Source organism: Amphibalanus amphitrite, unplaced genomic scaffold (assembly GCF_019059575.1).
Source record: "Amphibalanus amphitrite isolate SeventyFive unplaced genomic scaffold, NRLGWU_Aamphi_draft 000232F_arrow, whole genome shotgun sequence".
Lineage (NCBI taxonomy): Eukaryota > Metazoa > Arthropoda > Thecostraca > Balanomorpha > Balanidae > Amphibalanus > Amphibalanus amphitrite.
The window spans coordinates 16,107-34,341 of NW_024881727.1; the positions used below are offsets into that span (position 1 = coordinate 16,107).

The 18,235-nt window shown below is 48.1% G+C and overlaps 1 protein-coding gene across 32 annotated transcripts in view; it reads right to left on the reverse strand.

The window, feature by feature from the left end:
• Positions 1–2,307: 2,307 nt before the first annotated feature.
• LOC122385812 (troponin T, skeletal muscle-like) overlaps positions 2,308–18,235 on the reverse strand; it is a 32,289-nt gene continuing 16,361 nt past the window's right edge. Inside the window, exons 2-17 of one of the 32 annotated variants that reach the window (XM_043374361.1) lie at positions 15,762–15,803; positions 14,863–14,883; positions 14,128–14,163; positions 12,589–12,603; positions 11,316–11,352; positions 10,845–10,973; positions 10,335–10,544; positions 9,952–10,056; positions 9,493–9,606; positions 7,387–7,457; positions 6,459–6,480; positions 5,955–6,035; positions 4,772–4,850; positions 3,351–3,472; positions 2,958–3,046; positions 2,308–2,605 (exon numbers count right to left, since the gene is read on the reverse strand). In XM_043374361.1, coding sequence (XP_043230296.1) covers positions 2,969–3,046; positions 3,351–3,472; positions 4,772–4,850; positions 5,955–6,035; positions 6,459–6,480; positions 7,387–7,457; positions 9,493–9,606; positions 9,952–10,056; positions 10,335–10,544; positions 10,845–10,973; positions 11,316–11,352; positions 12,589–12,603; positions 14,128–14,163; positions 14,863–14,883; positions 15,762–15,787 — 1,146 coding nt within the window. In that variant the 5' untranslated portion in view covers positions 15,788–15,803 and the 3' untranslated portion in view covers positions 2,308–2,605; positions 2,958–2,968. Of the gene's footprint in view, positions 2,611–2,957; positions 3,047–3,350; positions 6,036–6,458; positions 6,481–7,386; positions 7,458–8,649; positions 8,721–9,492; positions 9,607–9,951; positions 10,057–10,334; positions 10,545–10,844; positions 10,974–11,315; positions 11,353–12,588; positions 12,604–14,127; positions 14,164–14,862; positions 14,884–15,761; positions 15,804–18,235 lie in introns of all 32 variants that reach the window. The other 31 variants (XM_043374362.1, XM_043374363.1, XM_043374365.1 and 28 more) reach the window with 31 other exon arrangements.

Below are 18,235 nucleotides of genomic sequence, written 5' to 3' on the forward strand. Positions count from 1 at the left end.
TCCCTCATTGGGGGCTCTGGCGGGCTCCTGAGGGCCCACGTCTATCTCAGGGAGCCCTAGACGGGCTCCTTTGGGTCCTTTCAGTCCACTATAGCATAAGAGGTCTCCACGCGAGTCCTATACATCTGAGGGCGTACCCTGACGTCTGAGGTACCCAACTGCAGCTCCAATGGTCTCTTACATTGGCGGATCCAGGGAGGGACATGCCCCCTTCCCAGAGGCCTAAAGTGGCCCGTTTGCCCCCTCCCCCAAACGATAATGAAACATAGTTCAATCAGTGCGTGGCCCAGGAGGCGAGTTGGACAGGGGGTGTTTTACCACCTCCCGGCCCGCAAAGGGACACAAGCACTGACTCGAAGCGGGTTAACTGGTCGACAAAAGCAATGGTAAGTGTTTACAAAGTAATATAAAGGCATGGGTCGGGTGGGCTACCATTTATATTTTTTCTTTTTAATTAGAAAAAAAATATTCATAGTATCAGGGCTGTGACGAAAAATAAGTGGCCTAAATCCGATGAGAAAACAGAATTTGGGGGTACCCTAGGTTTGGCTCCTGCATGAGTTGCCCCCCCCCCCAAAACGTAAGCCTGGATCCGCCAGTGATGTCATTCAAATTGCTATGGATTCCAGTCGCATCCCGTCTTTTTACGGTGGTCGTTAGCCAGGAATAACCCGCGAGTTGCTGGGGGGGGGGGCGTTAAACGCCCCCACTTTTTTCGCCGAGCCATAGCATAAAAACGGCGCGCCGCAGGCGCGCCAAATTTTGGGTACCTGTAGGGAATTGATTGAAGTGTATTGTGACAAAGTTTCAAAAAAAATCGGTCGGAAAACTTTTGAGATATCGAGGTTTTAGTGACGTCATTGTTTCTGAGTTTTCGACCAAAAACGGCATATGTTCAAAAAATCATATAAAATCACAGAATAGACATACAGACATGCCGTAAACGCCATTAGACTGCAAATACTATAAGCAATCAAATGGCTGTCTTCGATTATTGATTATCGTTCCGCATTTTCCAAAATCTTGAACTTAATCTTGGCAATTTCTCGTGACTACTTCACGACCATGATACATGCATTTCTTAAATTGAACTTTTTGAGCCAAACACGTACACATATGATAAAATGAATGTCACCATCGTGTTCTACGCCCCAAATTACCCATAAAACATGTGTCACAGGCTGCGAATATCAGTTTTGATTTTCGGGGATATGTGCCTACCCGGTTGACCTGACCTTGACCCTGACCTATGCTGACAGACCCCTACATGGAGCTGACACTCTTGTAGGCCCTATATGATGGATTGTGCACCGTTTTGACAGAGTTTTTGACGAGAGGCACCCATTGCGAAGTCCTGAAGTCCATGCTACTGAAAGCCCGATTTCAGGTGTTTGACCTGACCTTGACCCGACCTGTGACCTCAAAATTGAACTTTAAAGTACCCATCTGAAGCGTCTCGTCGCGCTCTTTCGTTTGCCGCCTCGTACGTTTCGCTGTGCCTATTGGTTCTCGAGTTATCGGCTGGGGGGTTTAACGCCCCCCCCCCCCCCGAGCAAACGGTGTGTGGCGAAATACCCACTAGCAACTGCCGGGATAATAGGGAAGCCTTCTCATTGGAGTAGGTTCCCTAAGGGGGTCTTGAGGCCACCCTCTGTGACCCTTCTAGGGACGAGCTGATCCAAGGTGGTGCACTACTTGGTGGTCACTTCAGCATATTTCCCCCTACGCCTCCACAGCTTTTATCCCGTGGTCCTGCGATTATATCTGAAGGGACTAATTCAACTACAACATAACAGCAACACTAACACTAAAAAAGCATGGCTGATGTACGATATTCGTCTGTCATTTGGTTGCTAATTCATAAATTCATATGATTCTTCGAAACTAATCAGCACCCTTGTGCAAGGTGCTTCCCTGCAGTGGAATATTTGACAAATTCGTCATGAATCATCTAAGCAGTTTCTGGTGATGTTTTCTAACTTCCTAGTTCCTGGTGTAGCTGTTGGCCTGAAATCATTAGCTTCTTTCCGACAATAAATGTCGCAGACACTAGGGAAGCTGCTTATATTGTTTTTGAATTAGTTCTAATTCTCGAAGGCATTTCTAGGCTGTGCTGATGACTAGTAGCAGTACATACGTGGAAGTGTTCTTCGTAAAGAGGGTTGATCGTGACCACATTGACAGTTACTCAGTCAGTGGCGAATATCCGCCTTTTTGTGATGTTATGCCTAGGCCGCCATAAAGAAGACTCGTCCGTCCCAACCGATTGTTCATTGTTCATCCTTCCGCCTCTCCGAAAACATCGCGTTACGTACCGAGTCATTTATGAGTCGTCAAAGTACAACAGAGGCAACAGAAGCGTCACGAGCATCGGGAGACATATGAGGCACACAGATTCGGCCCGGCGACCGGCGGACGCCGCGCACTGGGGCCCAGCAGGCCGCTACGGCGGGACCGGTCGGTCGGGACTGGGCTGGGTGGGCCCCGGCCGGCCGTGCCCGGACCGTGTAGGTGGCGCTGTGATCGCTCACGATGTTGTAGAGGGCGCTGCCGCTGCCCGCAGCACGTCAGCGGACGGAACCGATCGCCGGACCATGAATGAGAACTGAAAAAGATGGGTTACGCGTGGTCAGATGGGTGTCAGGGCGGCAGCCGGAGCAAGCCGGTTGTGACCTGTAGCATATTGCAGAGATCTCGACTCCAAACATGATACGCCGGATTTCGGAAGTATCTCACTCGTGTCTTTTTGTTCGATCAACCCAGTGACAGCTGAGAGCTGGAGGTCAGATTTGAATGAATTTAAGGGACGAAATTTGTCATGAAAAAATTGAACTGTGAAATTATTAAATCGTGCCGCAGTATCAGAAGCGGTCATATTATCCCACCTCTTCGTTAGGGAAACAGCGAACGGCCCATCAGACACTGGCTCGACATGCATGCGTTTACTGTACACTTACTTTGGAAGAGTTTATTCCTCTTCCTCCTCCTCCTCTTCTTCCTCTTCCTCCTCCTCCTCTTCTTCCTCACTCTCTTCCTCCTCTTCCTCCTGGGGAAACAACGATCAATCGTCAATGGCTATCTCTACAGATCGACTCTTGCTTATTTATCGTAATTAGCTAATAGGGTAAGGCTACACGGGCTAAGAACAACGCATTACTGTTCGTCTTTATCCAATTTGCAATGCTTGTTATCTTAAAGTTATTTCAACATTTAGACGGTTGTATATTTGTATCGTGTATCGTATATTACCAGCGTGTGTATCGTGTACGGACGTGTATGTGTAGGCCGTATTTCATCCAGCCAGGTATCTACCCATTGTTATTTTTCTGCCGTGTATCAGCCGTACTGACCAGGGGTTCGGGCTCGATCTCGGCCGGGGGTACTAGCTCCTCCTCCTTCTCCTCCTCCTGGGGGGTCTCGGGGTCATCCGACTTCTTGCCGGGTCGCTCACCGAACCACTTTGGGAGGCGCGCTGGGGACGGACATCGGGTGGGTCAGAGCGGGGAGGGGTGGAGGGGAGGCGCGCTGGGGACGGACAGCGGGTGGTCAGATCGGGGAGGGGTGGAGGGGAGGCGCGCTGGGGACGGACAGCGGGTGGTCAGATCGGGGAGGGGTGGGGCAGGTCGGGCCGCGACACCGAACCACTTGGGGAGGCGCGCTGGGGATGGACAGCGGTGGGTCAGATCGGGGAGGGGTGGAGGGGAGGCGCGCTGGGGACGGACAGCGGGTGGTCAGATCGGGGCGGGGCAGGTCGGTGAAGGTCACCGAATTTTTGGGAGAGGGCTTCTTGGTGTGGCGTTTTAGTGGCTTTGAGAAAAATCATGATGTATGGGATTTTATTTTTGACAGTATAGAACTCGACGCCACTCAATCCACGACGCATAAAGACTAATTATGCATCAAAAGGGGGTAACAGCTGCAATAGTTATGTCGAGGGTTTCGACACAAGTTTCGACAGTTGGTAGAAGAGAGCTTTATTAGTCGATCCCCTAGCTGCCTTACGAACACAACCAGAGCACAGATAGTCGTTCCCCTGTAAAAGAAAGATGACATTGCACAGAGAAGAAGTCCTAAATCGGAAGCGATAGAACAGAAAAGACACACAACTTGCTCACGAAGAGAATTGATCGGGTCATTGGTTTTATTTACCTTTACTGCAGAGTCTAACAGTCGGCTGAAGTAAATTCACGCCCAAACTTAAGTCGCATCGAGACAAATACTCTATGACATCTGACTCTGACTAAGATTCTGACTGACTCAAGTACGACATTGTAATTGTTCTAGTAAACGTCAACCCAGATCACTGTGTCATACACAGAAGGAATCTGATGCTACACCAATAAAGGGTCGTTAGGGTATAATAAACTGTTAAATAGCGTGCTATTAGTGCGGCTCCGAAGCCCCTACAGACCTTTGGAGCGGTGGTCGAAGTCTTTCAACTTTTCCGCCCACTGCTTCTCCTTGCATTCCTTCTCCTGGTTGATAAAGCCCTGTAGATGACATCGCCCACTACGGTCAAAATTCTACGACGGCACACGCCCGCCTTTGTACAGCGGCATGCAACGTACAGGGTCAGTCATTCGGTCAGCCGCCGGCGTCGGGCCAGTCCAGCGGCCGCGCCGGTGCTGCCACCTGCGGGGAAAAATCTAAGCTAAGGTTCCACGTCGAGCCGCACGTCCTAGGCCGGATTCGACCGTGGTGGGCGCGTGTAAAAAATTGATAACGCGCCGCTAGCTGACGACTGGTGACACCGACTAGTGACGTCACTTACTCTTGGGCCGCTTTTCCCACTCCTGTTTCTTCTCACCCCACTCCTTTTCGAGGTGTTCTTTATTGATATTGTCCCATCCCTGTGGCATACAAGGCGCTCTGATACGCCGCCAACAGATCCCCCGCATTTTCAGCCCACACTGACACTCCCACTGTCCGGCACATTTACGTATGCATCCGATGCTCAACCAATATATGCAGTCAAAATAATAAATTAACTTCAAATAAACACACTTCAACACCTAAACAGCGATGGTGTTACCGGTTCGCAACAGCAAGGTTGGTGCAATGTTTCAATTCTGCTCGGGCAAACTTGACCTTCAAAAGACGAGCTACACTGAATATGCTAATTCGATCTGTTTCCCGGGTTGTTAAGCTCTTTTTTTTTAGTAGAAAATATTTCCAGATTGCATATTTGACATCACCCTAAAATAACTCACTTGATGATGGACTATGCATGTCATTTCAAGATTCTAATCACGCAATAATGAAGTACATGAGTTTTGAATATAACTTGTAGGCGTGTTCAAAAATGGACGTGGCTACTGGACCCGGCTCAATTAGACCAAATAAGTTACCATGCAGGCAGTATGACTGATGACAATCGAGGAACTTTTCGCTGGGCTGATAAAATATGGAACGGTCGGCACCCGTTGCAAAGCAATGGTTTTATAATTAACCATAACTGGCCGTGCTTTGGTTTAATAGGATGTCCCAGACGATTAAGACCGTTTTATGAAACACCGCTGCTTTTCTGAAGACCCGTTAGTTTGATTAGACCATCAAACACGAAAGTCGTCTACGTTACAATTTAGACAAAATTGAGCATAGAGTCGTGAATTCATCGTGTGAGCGGAGCCTATGCACATCATGTGGAGTGCAAAGTGTAGAGACGAACGTCGAACAGGCAGTGTCTTGGCATGTCGTCCTCGACAAATTCCGCGGTAGCCTTGACTGAACATCCACTGTACTTTCATTCTGACCGTGACCACGACCATAAAAAGCAAACAGCGCAAATCACAAACAAATACCTGCATGATAGTCAGATAGGCGGCTCCAAAAATCGGTGCCATCGCCGGCTGGCCGGGCCGAAAATCGGCCCCAGTCTCTATGCGATCGCGAGCGCTCGAGTCGACAACCCGGCACAAATACGGTATGTGAAAAGAGTCGTAGGTGTCACTTACGCCGGCGAAGAGATCCTTCTTGTCGACGTAGGTCCGGCGGTCGATGGTGCGCTCAAACTTGGAGGCGGTCTGGATCTTGGGCTGTGGGCAGAACGAGCGGTCGATGTTTAAGAATGAAATTATTTACGTAAGATATTCTGAGTTCACTGTAATGAGTGTGACCTGGGAAAGTGCTATGAATTATTTCTGCTCTATTTGCTCGTATCAAGCGATTCGGACGGATTATGTAAATCCGAGGTCATTTGGCGGTAGTGCTTAATATCACATTTGCATATTGATCTAGCAGTGATATTTTAGATTTGTACTCCGACCTTAACACGACATGCACTAATTTACCGCTAGCATGGTTCCAAATGACCAAAATAATCCCCCTTTCACCCATTATTAGAAAGTGTTGTCATTGTAAGGCATTTCTAACGGACCGAGCCCGGTGTAGCATTGCGGATTCATCGTCCAGTATAACCGTACCGATACGGGGTGCGTGAGTCGCCACTGTCAACTTACCGGGTGCTTTCCAGTCAGGGCCCTGGAAGGAAGCCGATGCGGTCAGATAGGCGCGGCAGCGACGGGGCGCGACTCGGAGTCACACACGCTACCGCCGGACATCGCGACATGAACCGGATCCGGCCGCACCAAAGAACCGATTTTAATGCAGCTCTTCAGCGCATTCCTAACACATCGAACAAGTACAGCGAAAAGTCCGAAATAAACACGCAAACTGGATATTTCCCAGGACGTCGTCACCGGTGAAGACGGTGATACGATGTGGTGAAAGTATCGCCTGTGTATTCCGTTTGGCGTGATATGACAGTAATTTTCTAACGCTAGGTCCTGTTCAATATGTCACCAGTGCCGTTACAGATCAACTAAGCCACAGATATACATATTTACAGAGCTAGGCACTAGGCAGTACTTTACATTGAACAACGATAAGCGACGATTAATTGAAAATGCCCTCTCCAGCCCAACTGAACTGATTTAATTTTACATTACACACACAATACGATACAAACCAACCTGGACCGGCTTGTTACTCTTCGTTCCGGCGTGTCTTGCGGCTAGTCGTGCAGTAGCGGCGGTAATGCCATTAGCGCCGTTACCGTTGTTCCGTTTTAGTCCATATCATGTCACTTACTCTACCCCTATTTAGATTCATTTCCCGTTTACATGGTTTCTATTGTACCCGTTTACGTGGCTAAAGTTTTCGAGCATATGGTTCATTAGTTCATATTATACCCCCAAGCTGGACCTATTTTGAAGAATTGGATGCTCGGACACGGTTGATTTTACATGTGGACATTGCCGTATGAATAAGAGCGGGCCCAACTCGCTCCACCACCAATCCCCAACGACCAGGAGCTCCTACGAAGTCACTTCAACCCCGGACAGTAAAATTAATTCGTCCCGGACCATCCCCTCCCCGTCTACTTACTCGGGCTCGAGTCCGAGCCTGACGGCCTTGTGTCGCAGCTGCATCTTCTGTCGCTCCTTGAGCTCCTTCAGCTGTGTCGTGCAGAGGCGACGGGGGGTTAGCCAGGTGGCCGCAGGCACAGGCGCACCGGGGGTCTACACACTACTGTGGCTACAGACTAGGGCGGGGCAGGGTGGCCAGAGGCTAGGGCGGCGACGGGGAGAGAATGACGAAAATTCGGTGGCAAGACGTGAGAGCTTGAGTTGCCGGTGTGTGAACGGCAAAATATGTGTGAGGCTATTTATCAAAACTCCGCGTGGGCTGGCGGCTGTTTGATAAATAGCTTTCCTCAATGCGCCGTTTTGCACTGGTCAACTCAAAGCTCCACTCCTGCGCTGCAAAGTTTCGTCAGTTCGCTCCCGCCGCCAGCTCAGGTTCGTGGCCTCGAGCTGGTGTAGAAAAAGGTGCTATTTGGGTCACAGTTGTCCGTGGTTAGGTATGGTATATCGGCAGCGGCAGATCCGCCGAGAAAAATGCCGGCCAGGTAAGGTCTGGGTCGGCGAAAGCAGCCTTGCGGTGGCGTCTGCCTCAAAGTTCGTGACGAAGAACAGTTTCGAGGCGAGACAATGGTGGGCTGCGGCCGCTGGGGCCGCCGGAATGTCAGGGTGGTCTCCCCAGCCCGTTATCGGGCTCTGGAGCGGGCATGGGGTGAGGGTCTGTTGCTCTTTGTGCACGCATGGTGCAGCATACCACCACTGCGACCCAGTAAGGTAACTGAGCGGGATTACGGATGTTTGGTTTATATTGATGCTATGCTCGTGAGACCTTTTTAACTATTTGTTATACTCGTACCTACCGATTCAATATTTGTAAAAACATGCCATTTGTTATATCTGTGACCATCTACGTCTCGCAAACATGATTTGGTAATAAAAACTATCCGAAAAACTACAAATAAAGGAGAAATAAGATTTAGAGGAAACCAGCAAATTTTGCTCAAAATTTTGTCCCACCTCACTACTTTATGGAAAGTTGTCTATCAGTAGAAAAAAGCATCTACACCATGCAAAGATAAATCTACTCGCGCTATAATACATGAAGAGATCTGGGCGTAGTCACACGTGCAGCTGGTGCTAGAAAATTGTGGTCTGTGCTCCGGCGGGGTCTACAATAGTGGGGCGTCTATGGAAATAGGGTGAACTGGCCGGCCCCGGGTCAGCCAGCGAGGTATGGCCAGTCTGCTCGGCGTGCTGGGGTCACCTATAGTTATATTCCGGCACTTACTCGGGGTCAAGTCCTTTCTTAAGAGCTTTGTGGCGGAGCTGCATCTTTTGCCGCTCCCTGAGCTCTTTGAGCTACAACAAACGTGGAGCCAAGGAGCTATGATACGCCGCCGCCGCTGCTGAATACACTTTGATATACGACACGGCACACGGAACGCTGACAGCGGAGACCAGAACACTGAGGACACCACACACGGCGACGGATGCTTGGCTACTCATCAGTCATGCTCCATCCCTGCTCCATCCTATCAGTTTCTGTCTACCAAATTATCTCGTCTACACGGGCATTATCTACACACACGCTTCCATTGGAGGTTTCGATGCATAAAGTAAATACTATAGTCTCTAAGTATGAAACTGTCAAATTCAGGAGATCAACCTTTTCAACAACTATCAACTACATCATCCTATTAACTCAGGCTAGGTGATCATCAACCTATCCATCTACTAAGGGTCATACAGATCGGTTGCTTACTGTCGTGGCAGAAACGGCTGACCAGGACAGTCGCCTGGGCTCTCACGGCCTCGCAGCGGGGCTGGCGCCAATAAAAACATATGGTTTAACCAAATTATGTTTTGAATTTGGTCTGTCACTTCACCCAACAATTACTTTATGTCTTTAGTATCGGACGTTGAATATCGACATTTTAACTCCAACAAGTAGCAAAAACATCCCGGTTTTCCCTTTCAAAGGTTTATCAGATCTGGGGAAAAATTATTAAAATTACAGCTGCAGTAGCAACCCATCTACATAGTGCAGCTTCCTAGTAATATGCCAGCTAGTATATCCCCTCGGATGCTCTTCCCAAGCAGGTATCGGGCCTGTATCATAACGCCAACTTACGTCGTAGTCCTGGCGCTTCTGACGCTCCTCGAGGTCGTACTTGTCCGTCTCGAGCTGCACCAGCTGTGTCCACAGGTCATCGGCCTTCTTTTTGAGCGACTCCAGGCCCATGCCCTGGGATGAGCAGAGCCAGCGGAAGATTAGGATCAGCGCTATTGAAAAAGATAGCATTGCTGGCTTGCGGTGTTTAATCTGAGTCCCGTTAGTTTCTATCGATGTGGACATAATTATATCGATTCATGACGCATATTTTAGTCAATATTACGTATTTAATTGATGAATAACAACCAGCAAATTATTAACCAGCTCAGAACGGTTTGCATAGGCCATTGTTTCCGATACCCAAGCAGACAATTCAAACAAATGTGACCCGAATATTACAAATCAGGTACTTGACGTTTGCGAGCTAAGCGTGAGTCAAAGCAGGCTTCGATCAGCCACGGAGGCGGCTTCACTCACGTCCAGGTTGAGTTTCTTGATGCGGACGCTCATGGCGAGCTGTTTCTCCTCGGCCAGCTGCTCCTTAGTCTTCATGACCTCGGCCTTGGCGGGCGTGGAGCTGGTCTGTTGAGGGGAAAGGGGCGGGGTCAGACGGCTTCGCATCGAGTTGACGTAAGTCGTCCTCACTCCTCATTGACATTTTCAGCAGTCTTATTTTTTCATGATCGTAGTGCTTCTGGACTTGACTTTTGACTTTTGAAATTGGACACTTAGAGAGAATGTGCGATTCTAACGTACACTGGCTCTTAGGGGCATATCTCTTAGAAGTCCTCCGTAACGGTATTCAGTCTCATCACTCCCACGTCCACGCCCTCTCCTCTTTCCCATCCTTCCCAGCTCACCGCGTCTCCGCTCTTGCTGATCTTGATCTTTCCTCCGGCGGTGGCTTTGGAGGCCTGCTCGAGCAGCTGGCGCTTCTTCTCGGCCTCCTCGAGGCGGCGGCGCTTTTCCTCCATCTCGCGCTGCTTCTTCTCCTCCTGTTCGCGCAGACGGCGCTCATCCTCGACCTTCTTGGCGGCCGCCAGGCGCTTCTCCTCCTCGGCACGCAGGACCTGAAGACGGAGGATCATCATCGTCATTGGGTCGTCATCATCATAAGGAGGTTGGCCATCAAAGGTCGTGCTCTGATGTAAGAATGATGCGATGCGGCGTTGAATAACGAGATATAGGTGACCACACGAAGTGAATACAAGCAGCAGACAAGTATGCATGCGAGAGTCCCGTTGATTACACGCTATTTCAATGCACAGTAGCTTCCCGAACAAACCTGGCTCTCTAGCCTCCTAGCGCAAAGCAGTTTTTCAAGGCGCAAGTCCAGTTTGACCTTAACTCGCTGTTGCCGATCGTCTCACCTTGCGCTTGGCCTGTTTCTCGCGCAGGTTTTTCAGCTCTTCCTCCTCCTTGGCGCGCTGTTTGCGCCACTCGGCGATGTACTCTTTGAGCTGTTCATCCAGCTCGGAGGTGGTGGTCTGCTGCCGATGCTGTCAGACGCCACGGGGGGTAACGGTCAGGTCATCATAATACGAGTATGTTAGGGAACATGAGGGGCTCACGCTTGCTGATTAAGCGCGCGTTACTACGTCAAAGGAAAAAGGAATTCCTGAGAGGTAAAATGTCACGCTGAGGCGAATTCGGCGAAATCATAGACAGTTAGGACATGGAACTAGAAAAAAAAAATACTTTGTAGATAACATATTTCTACTATTTGCGAACAAGTCGCCATGTGAATTATTAGATTCGTTCTTCATTGCATCTTTTGTTTGACGTGAAATGGCGCTTGGTTGTGGATGTTAAAGGAATGTAGATGTTAGCGGCATACTTACAGTGAAGATGTTCTCCTCTTTCTTCTCCTCAGCATGCCTGGAACGTAACAACAGAGCACGTGAACATAATGTATCGAGTCACTGTATGGCGATTGGCGAACGTAGGTACAATACGATAGGCGTTCCGACTTCTCCAATGGACACTGTACCCGGGCAGGATTGGGCCGGATTCCCTGGAAATGTATCATGAGTCATAAACAGACCAGGCAAGGCCTCCCAGCATAAACAATTAAACAATGAGCCATTATGCGTTGGCGATGTCAGCTTAAGCCGTGTTTGCTTGTTGTTATATAATTGTTGTTAAATAGAACAGCAAACTAAAGAGCGACTGAGCGAAAATAGCTAGGCAGAATGCGACTTAACATAAATACAGCGCAGGTTTATGAATAAGTTCATTGAACCTAAATGCCAGCGACTGCTAAAAGCAACTGAAGATTCGCCATGGTTCGGTCGTAAAGCGATACTCACGATTTTACCAAGCCTCGTGTCACACTACGATCGATGATGAAACAGATATAGCGTGTTCCCACCGACTCAACAGCGCCAGAGCAAGCGGCATTGAACACACGGATAGCCCGACCGGCACACGGACAAACGCAAGCGTCCACTCCCCCACACACGGCAGGGGTGTGGGTGGATCACACGGCGGCACATGATAGATGTGGGGTTAGACGCCGCTGTCCGGCCGAAACCAGCGCCACAGCGCAGACAGAGCACCGCCACCAGCGGTACGGGGCGTGTCACAGGTAGAGCACCGAAAACGGAGGTACGGAGCCCGTCCACAGGTCACACACGCCGTGAAAAAACACCACCACGCTGGGTCAAACCGGCCGCCCGACGGGTCGGAGGCATGCACAACCACGCAACACCTCACAGGATAGCTGAAAACAAGAAGCTGAAAACGAACGTGGAGGATTGTGGACACACGAGTGACGTGAAAATTGGGAGTCATGAGAAGCTTTGACTAAAAAATAGTCTTCGGCTGTTTTTTTTTTCTTTACCAAAAATGTGTCCACAAATATCCTTGGTCAAGGATTTGTCCCGAAATTCGAATGTCTTTCGAAGGTCTATTTATTTTAATCAAACTTCGTTTTTTTTCTTAAAAAAAACTTTTCAACTTTCAAGTTTTACTTGACTTTATATGAATAACAAAAAGCCACATAAATTTTCACGTCTCTGCGGGAGAAATGTACACTGAGGTGGTGGACAGTGAGACAAGATGTGCGTCAGTTTCCACACCGTCACAGCACCACGGCACAGCCCTCCCACTTACTTTGCAGGCTTCGGCCTGTGGGCGACGGGAAGGGCGCGTTAGTGAACCACTTGTGGGCGCTACTGACGGCGCAGCTTAGCACCACTAGAGGTCAGTGCCTAATTCAAACGCTATGGGTAGCTAGCTGGCTAACCAGTGACTAAAGCATTCCAAGTCGGCATTTGACTGATCTCGAGTTACGCTAAATCTAGAAACTAGCGCTAGTAAACTATGGGCATACTTCATCGCAAAGAGTTTGCGCTGCAAAGTGATTGAGTTTTACGTCTGCTGGTGAGTTTTCTACAGTCACGGTGCACAGTTCGACGACTGGGGCGGTATTAAATGAGGTCGATGACGTGTTAGGTTGGCATTCATATTTCTCGGTGAGGTTAGCTATGCATCACATGCTGTGAAAAGGCATTGGTTAGGAAAATTGGTTATTCTTTTGATATGATGGGCATTGTAGCGGTGTAAAAACAGTCTGGGGTTTTGCAGACACATTGAATTGTTGTTTGATGTAGTCAGTACATTCCCAGCCTGCTCAGTGCATATGTTGTAGGCTGTAGCCCTTGCATTTTTCTGTAATATATCGCGGTCTGCATATGTATTTAGTTTCGTGACTTTTCCTCACCTTCCTTGAGCTAGTTGGCAACCAGAAGGACAAAGAATAACGATTTCAAACCAGCAATGAAAGCATGAAAAGGTGAATTTCCCGTTTTATAATCGACATAAAAGCCAACTCTCGTCTGATAACTAATTGATGGATGTTATACCATCGGTTACTTGCAAAGAGTTTGACGCTCTTGCAGCATGTCCGTCATACATAACACGATATCCGATTTTTGTTTTTTTTTTTTGCTCGGAATTTGGTGGAACTGGCACTGTTCAAGTCCGGCATCGTATTTTTTTACAGTAAAAATGGCTCATTGTCACCTAAATGGACCACAGGTGGTCAATTATATCCGCACCCTTTATTGTTTGCCAGTACCCTGAACACGAAAAACGCCGTTCCACCGTTAGGGTGGCACCGAAACAGCGGCACGTATAGGAAGGAATCCCAATCGACCACGTGCTTCGGGCAAGGTACATACTGTTTACTTTTATTGCATGCTGGATGTGCCGATATTTCTACATTTACCTCTGGTATCAAACCTCCCTGCCTTTCACAAATACTGGAGTCATGCTAGCCACATTGGCACATGATGACACCATAAGGCATTTTCGTTACATTATTTGCAGTTCAAAACGATACCCATTTTGCGGAACATGCAGTGGAACTTTCCAGAGCACCTAGCCAGACATCCTTTTCCTACCGCACAACCAGTTTTCGTAAAGCAAGTAAACTCACGATATGTCATTTCGTACGAAGATTAGCATAACCACAAGTCACCTCTGACAAGTGACAATGTGCCTTCTGCTTAGTCAGATAACAAGTGTGTTTGCATGTCAAAATGTATAACCGCGTGGGCTGTGTATATTATCTTAGTGTGTCACATTAGCGAGGGTCGGTCAGTGGTGGTTAGGACGGGGGGGGGGTCACACACGCCATGCGGTACTCACTCCTCCTGTTTGGGAGCCTCCTCCTCCTCCTCGCTACTGTAGATGGGAGGACAGAGCGCCGGTCAGATAAAGTTATAGAGCAGCGGCGGCGGTGGGCGACGCAGACATGTAGGAGGGAGAGGGAAGAGAGGAAAGGGGGAGTGGAGAGGGAAGAGAGAAAGAGGAATAGGAAGGAGAGGGAGAGAGGGAGAGAGAGAGAGAGAGAGAGAGAGAGAGAGAGAGAGAGAGAGAGAGAGAGAGAGAGAGAGAGAGAGAGAGAGAGAGAGAGAGAGAGAGAGAGAGAGAGAGAGAGAGAAGGGAGTAAAGGAGAGAAGGAAATAGAAGGTCGCATGGAAGCTGCAAGTCACACACATCGGCCCGCCTGTAGCTGTCAATGCTAATTATATCTTAATCGTTACGGGCGGGTTTTACGAAAAAGGTATAGCTGTTCTATGTCAATCACTCCACACTAGCGATGGGTCTATGTCTGTGTATGAAGGTGTGTCTTCTAGCAAACAGTTTTAATCGGAAAGTAAGGATAAAAAACAGAACGTTTCTGACGTTTTTTTTCTTCTAATACTACTATGTCTGCAAAAAATATGTATGGCATAGAATAAAAATTGAGACCATCAGCAATTCACAAAATATTTATGCTAAAAATATGGTGGCAAAACGTAAGGATAAAACGCCCGCAGTGTAACTTTGTGTTCGATCACTCCGACTCTACTCTAGTAGGTATTTGCAGTTGGTACTTACACCTCCTCTTCTTCCTCAGAACTGAAACCAGAGGCACACCCGGTTAGCAACGAAACTCGACGGCCGCATCAGCCCAGCCGAGCAGGCTCGCAGCTTTAAGCGAAAAACAAAGTTTGAGACAAAGCACGCAAAGTGGCGTCAAAGTCAGCCTAGTCAGCGTACTGACCCGAGTACGGACTCGGCAGTGATAAACGTAACAGCGGCGCAAAATAAATTATAGACATACACCGACTTCACATAGACACTGATAAAATAGTCTGAAGCAATTAGCTGTATGAATACACTGGGTTAGGGCGCTTGCGATCGTCGTTAGTGGCTTCAGAAACGAGACAATATTTTGGGGGGCTTCAATCACCCATGAGCCTAAAAAAATATTAGCTTAGGTTATTTTTGGAAGATTAATTTTCGATGATATGCCAAAAACATATTTATCCTATCATGGTATCTACAAGCGGTGCTTACATCAAAATGATAAAATAGTTATATTTTATGGATAAAAAAGAACGAACAGTTGACTGCTAAATTTCAGTAGTTATTGCTATTTAAAATTGGCCATGAACTGTACTGCTATATGCCGGACGTGAATAAAATGAGGAATAGCATTTAAACTTAGTTTCTGAATTTTTTCGTAGTTCAAATATCTGACATTAACATGAGAGCAAAAAACGTGGTAAATAGTAAATGAATATTAAACAGTAATTTACCAAACAAAAGTCTTCATGTCGTAAAACAGAAAAGTCAAAATTAATCGTGAAAATGTTTCGCAGTTAGTTTATAAGATAGCGCAGAACGAAATGCAAGAATAGTTAGGACGCCTTCTTCACAAGAGACGGTGTTCGCCGCCATACGAATGGATAAGATATGAAAAGGATCGATCAGTTGATATTAGCGGTACTTACGAGTAAACCTCCTCGTCGTCAGACATGATGCTGTGTTTTTATCTGAAAACAGAAGCATGAATCAGTTAGCATGGTTAAAAAACACAGCTTGTGGGATGTGGATACGTTACGTTGCGTGCAATTGTATCGAACGTCGCCGTTCACTCTAACAGGACTTACCCGGCAACAATCAATATAAAATTATTGTGCTGATGCGCAGGGTAAACATGAAATGATTGAAGTACCCGGCCGTTGCAAATCAGTCTACCTTCGTGCGTAATTAATCGCAAAGGCCATCGTAATCTAAGCTTCCCAGTACCCACTAAATTCCCCGAAGAGCAGTGAGACATACTGCCTTGAGTGAGACCGTCAGGCGCAGAGCCGCCGTCTCGCTGGGACGGCGGCAGGGTGGTAGGCTAGCCCGCCGAACAAGAGTGTCGTGCGGTACAGTCTACCATGCCAGTGATTCATCTCCGCTCCACCGACCGCGCATGGCGGGGGAGAGTGAAATAGCGCGAAGTAGGAACCTAGGGTAATGTAAAAACTAAAATTCATATGACCGCACTATTTATCAGAAGTGGATTATGATCGTACTCGATGTAAGCAGGTTTAGGGGGAGGGTGATTTGTTTCGCAAGAAGGCAATGGCAAATGTAAATGCTCTGTCATTTCGATAAAGAAGCGATCAATAAGGGAATAAATGCCGCATATTTTCAACATCGATATAACGGCATTTACAATTGCTGGGTACAGAACATGTTTCGTACCTATAACTGAAGCAGTTACATCATGCATTTGGTGGGTACTCGAGAAGATACCCATGACTTCGAGTAGAAGTCATCAACAAGTGGGCCGAACAATAAGGAAAGAATATATGTAAATAGGTACACTCGGGGGCAGATTGATGTTCCACCACTCCCTACCCATCGGGCTCCCATGGCTCAGCACTGGCTGCTGCCAGTGGCAGCACTGACAGCACTGGCACTGGCAGGCAGTGCTGACCAGTGCTGAGAGCAGGCAAGACTGGCAGCAGCCAGTGCTGAGCCATGGGAGCCCGATAGGTAGGGTGTGGTGGAACATCAATCTGCCCCGAGTGTACCCATCAGCAACCAGCATACATGTAGAAATGCAAAAAAAAAATAGCACCCAACTAAATAATATAAGTTTTAGCGAAGGGAGAACATCTGGGGCGTTTTCTGATCAGTGAGTTGGGCCCGCTCCGAGTAAAAGCCGTTCATCTCTGGCCGTCTGTTCGTCGTCTGGCCTCCCGCCGGCACCCCATCGGTGGTTGGTGCCAGGCCTGTCTGGACGCCGGCCAATCAAAACTCCCACATCCACTTTCTGGCGCCGGCGTCGCGAACTTTACTCCTCAGGAATGCGCTCGACGAACCACAGAAGATGGCGGCGCCCGCCAGTACACGTCCACAGATGAATGATATGGCTGCCTGCAAGTGTTCGTGAAAAATACGTACAGTGTTCGACATATTATCTAGACCGATTTCTGCAGCAGCCAGCAATAACGGTGCGGAGTTTTTCACTTTTACTGCCATTGCACCACGGAATGGCTTCATAACGCAAACTATCGTGACTATATTCACAAATACCTATGCACTTTTGCCGCTAATGCTGGCAAGGATAAATACGTCCTGGTAGGATGGAGGAACCTGGCTGATGCCAACGTCAACTGCCGGTGTTTTCTATGAAACTACGTCTGGTTGAATAGTTGGCAGCCGGGGCCTGGTGCACGGGCCAGCCCCACCGACACCCACCCCCTAGCCAAGTGCAGGAGGTGTCGGCCCACATAACGGGCCGTCGAGCATGGGGGCGGTGGTCCTCCTAACGACCCAGGCTGACCTCCAGCGCCCGCGCCAGCAGAGGTGTTAAACGTCGCCGAGACGACCCATGCCAGACAGCACAGATTGTCACGGCCATGGTTTGGACTGCACGAACCCGGAAAGACGGGCGGTAGTTTGCAGTAAGGCAGAATAATTATATAAGTCGTCGTTTGGAAATTGGAAGAATGTAAGTACATAAAATATAATGCAAAAATATGATAACATGGTGCTTACTGACCATTCTATGGAAAATGTCTGCGAGGCTTTTAAGCGGGGCAATAGGTACGCTAATTATATAACCCTTTACAATTCGCCGCGCTGCCTTCAGACCTAAGGCATAGGCGAAGGAACGCCTCCCCCCCCCCACTTTTCAGCCATTTTTAAAGCAAAATCTTAATTTTTTTATTTTGATACAAAACTAAGAACAGGAAATGGTTCAGCAAGGTGAAATGAGCACAAATAATTTATTCATATAAACCGCAAATAATTTATTCATAGGGGAAATGGGGCTCCACAAAGTGATTTGAAGTTTCGCTATAGCCCCTTCCCCCAACACACACACTTTTGGTGAGGTTCCCACGCCCATGACATAAGGGTTGCAGTTTCTCTTTTTTTCATAAATCGTTTTACATTGGGTAAGGAAGGATGGGGCAGTTTGAGC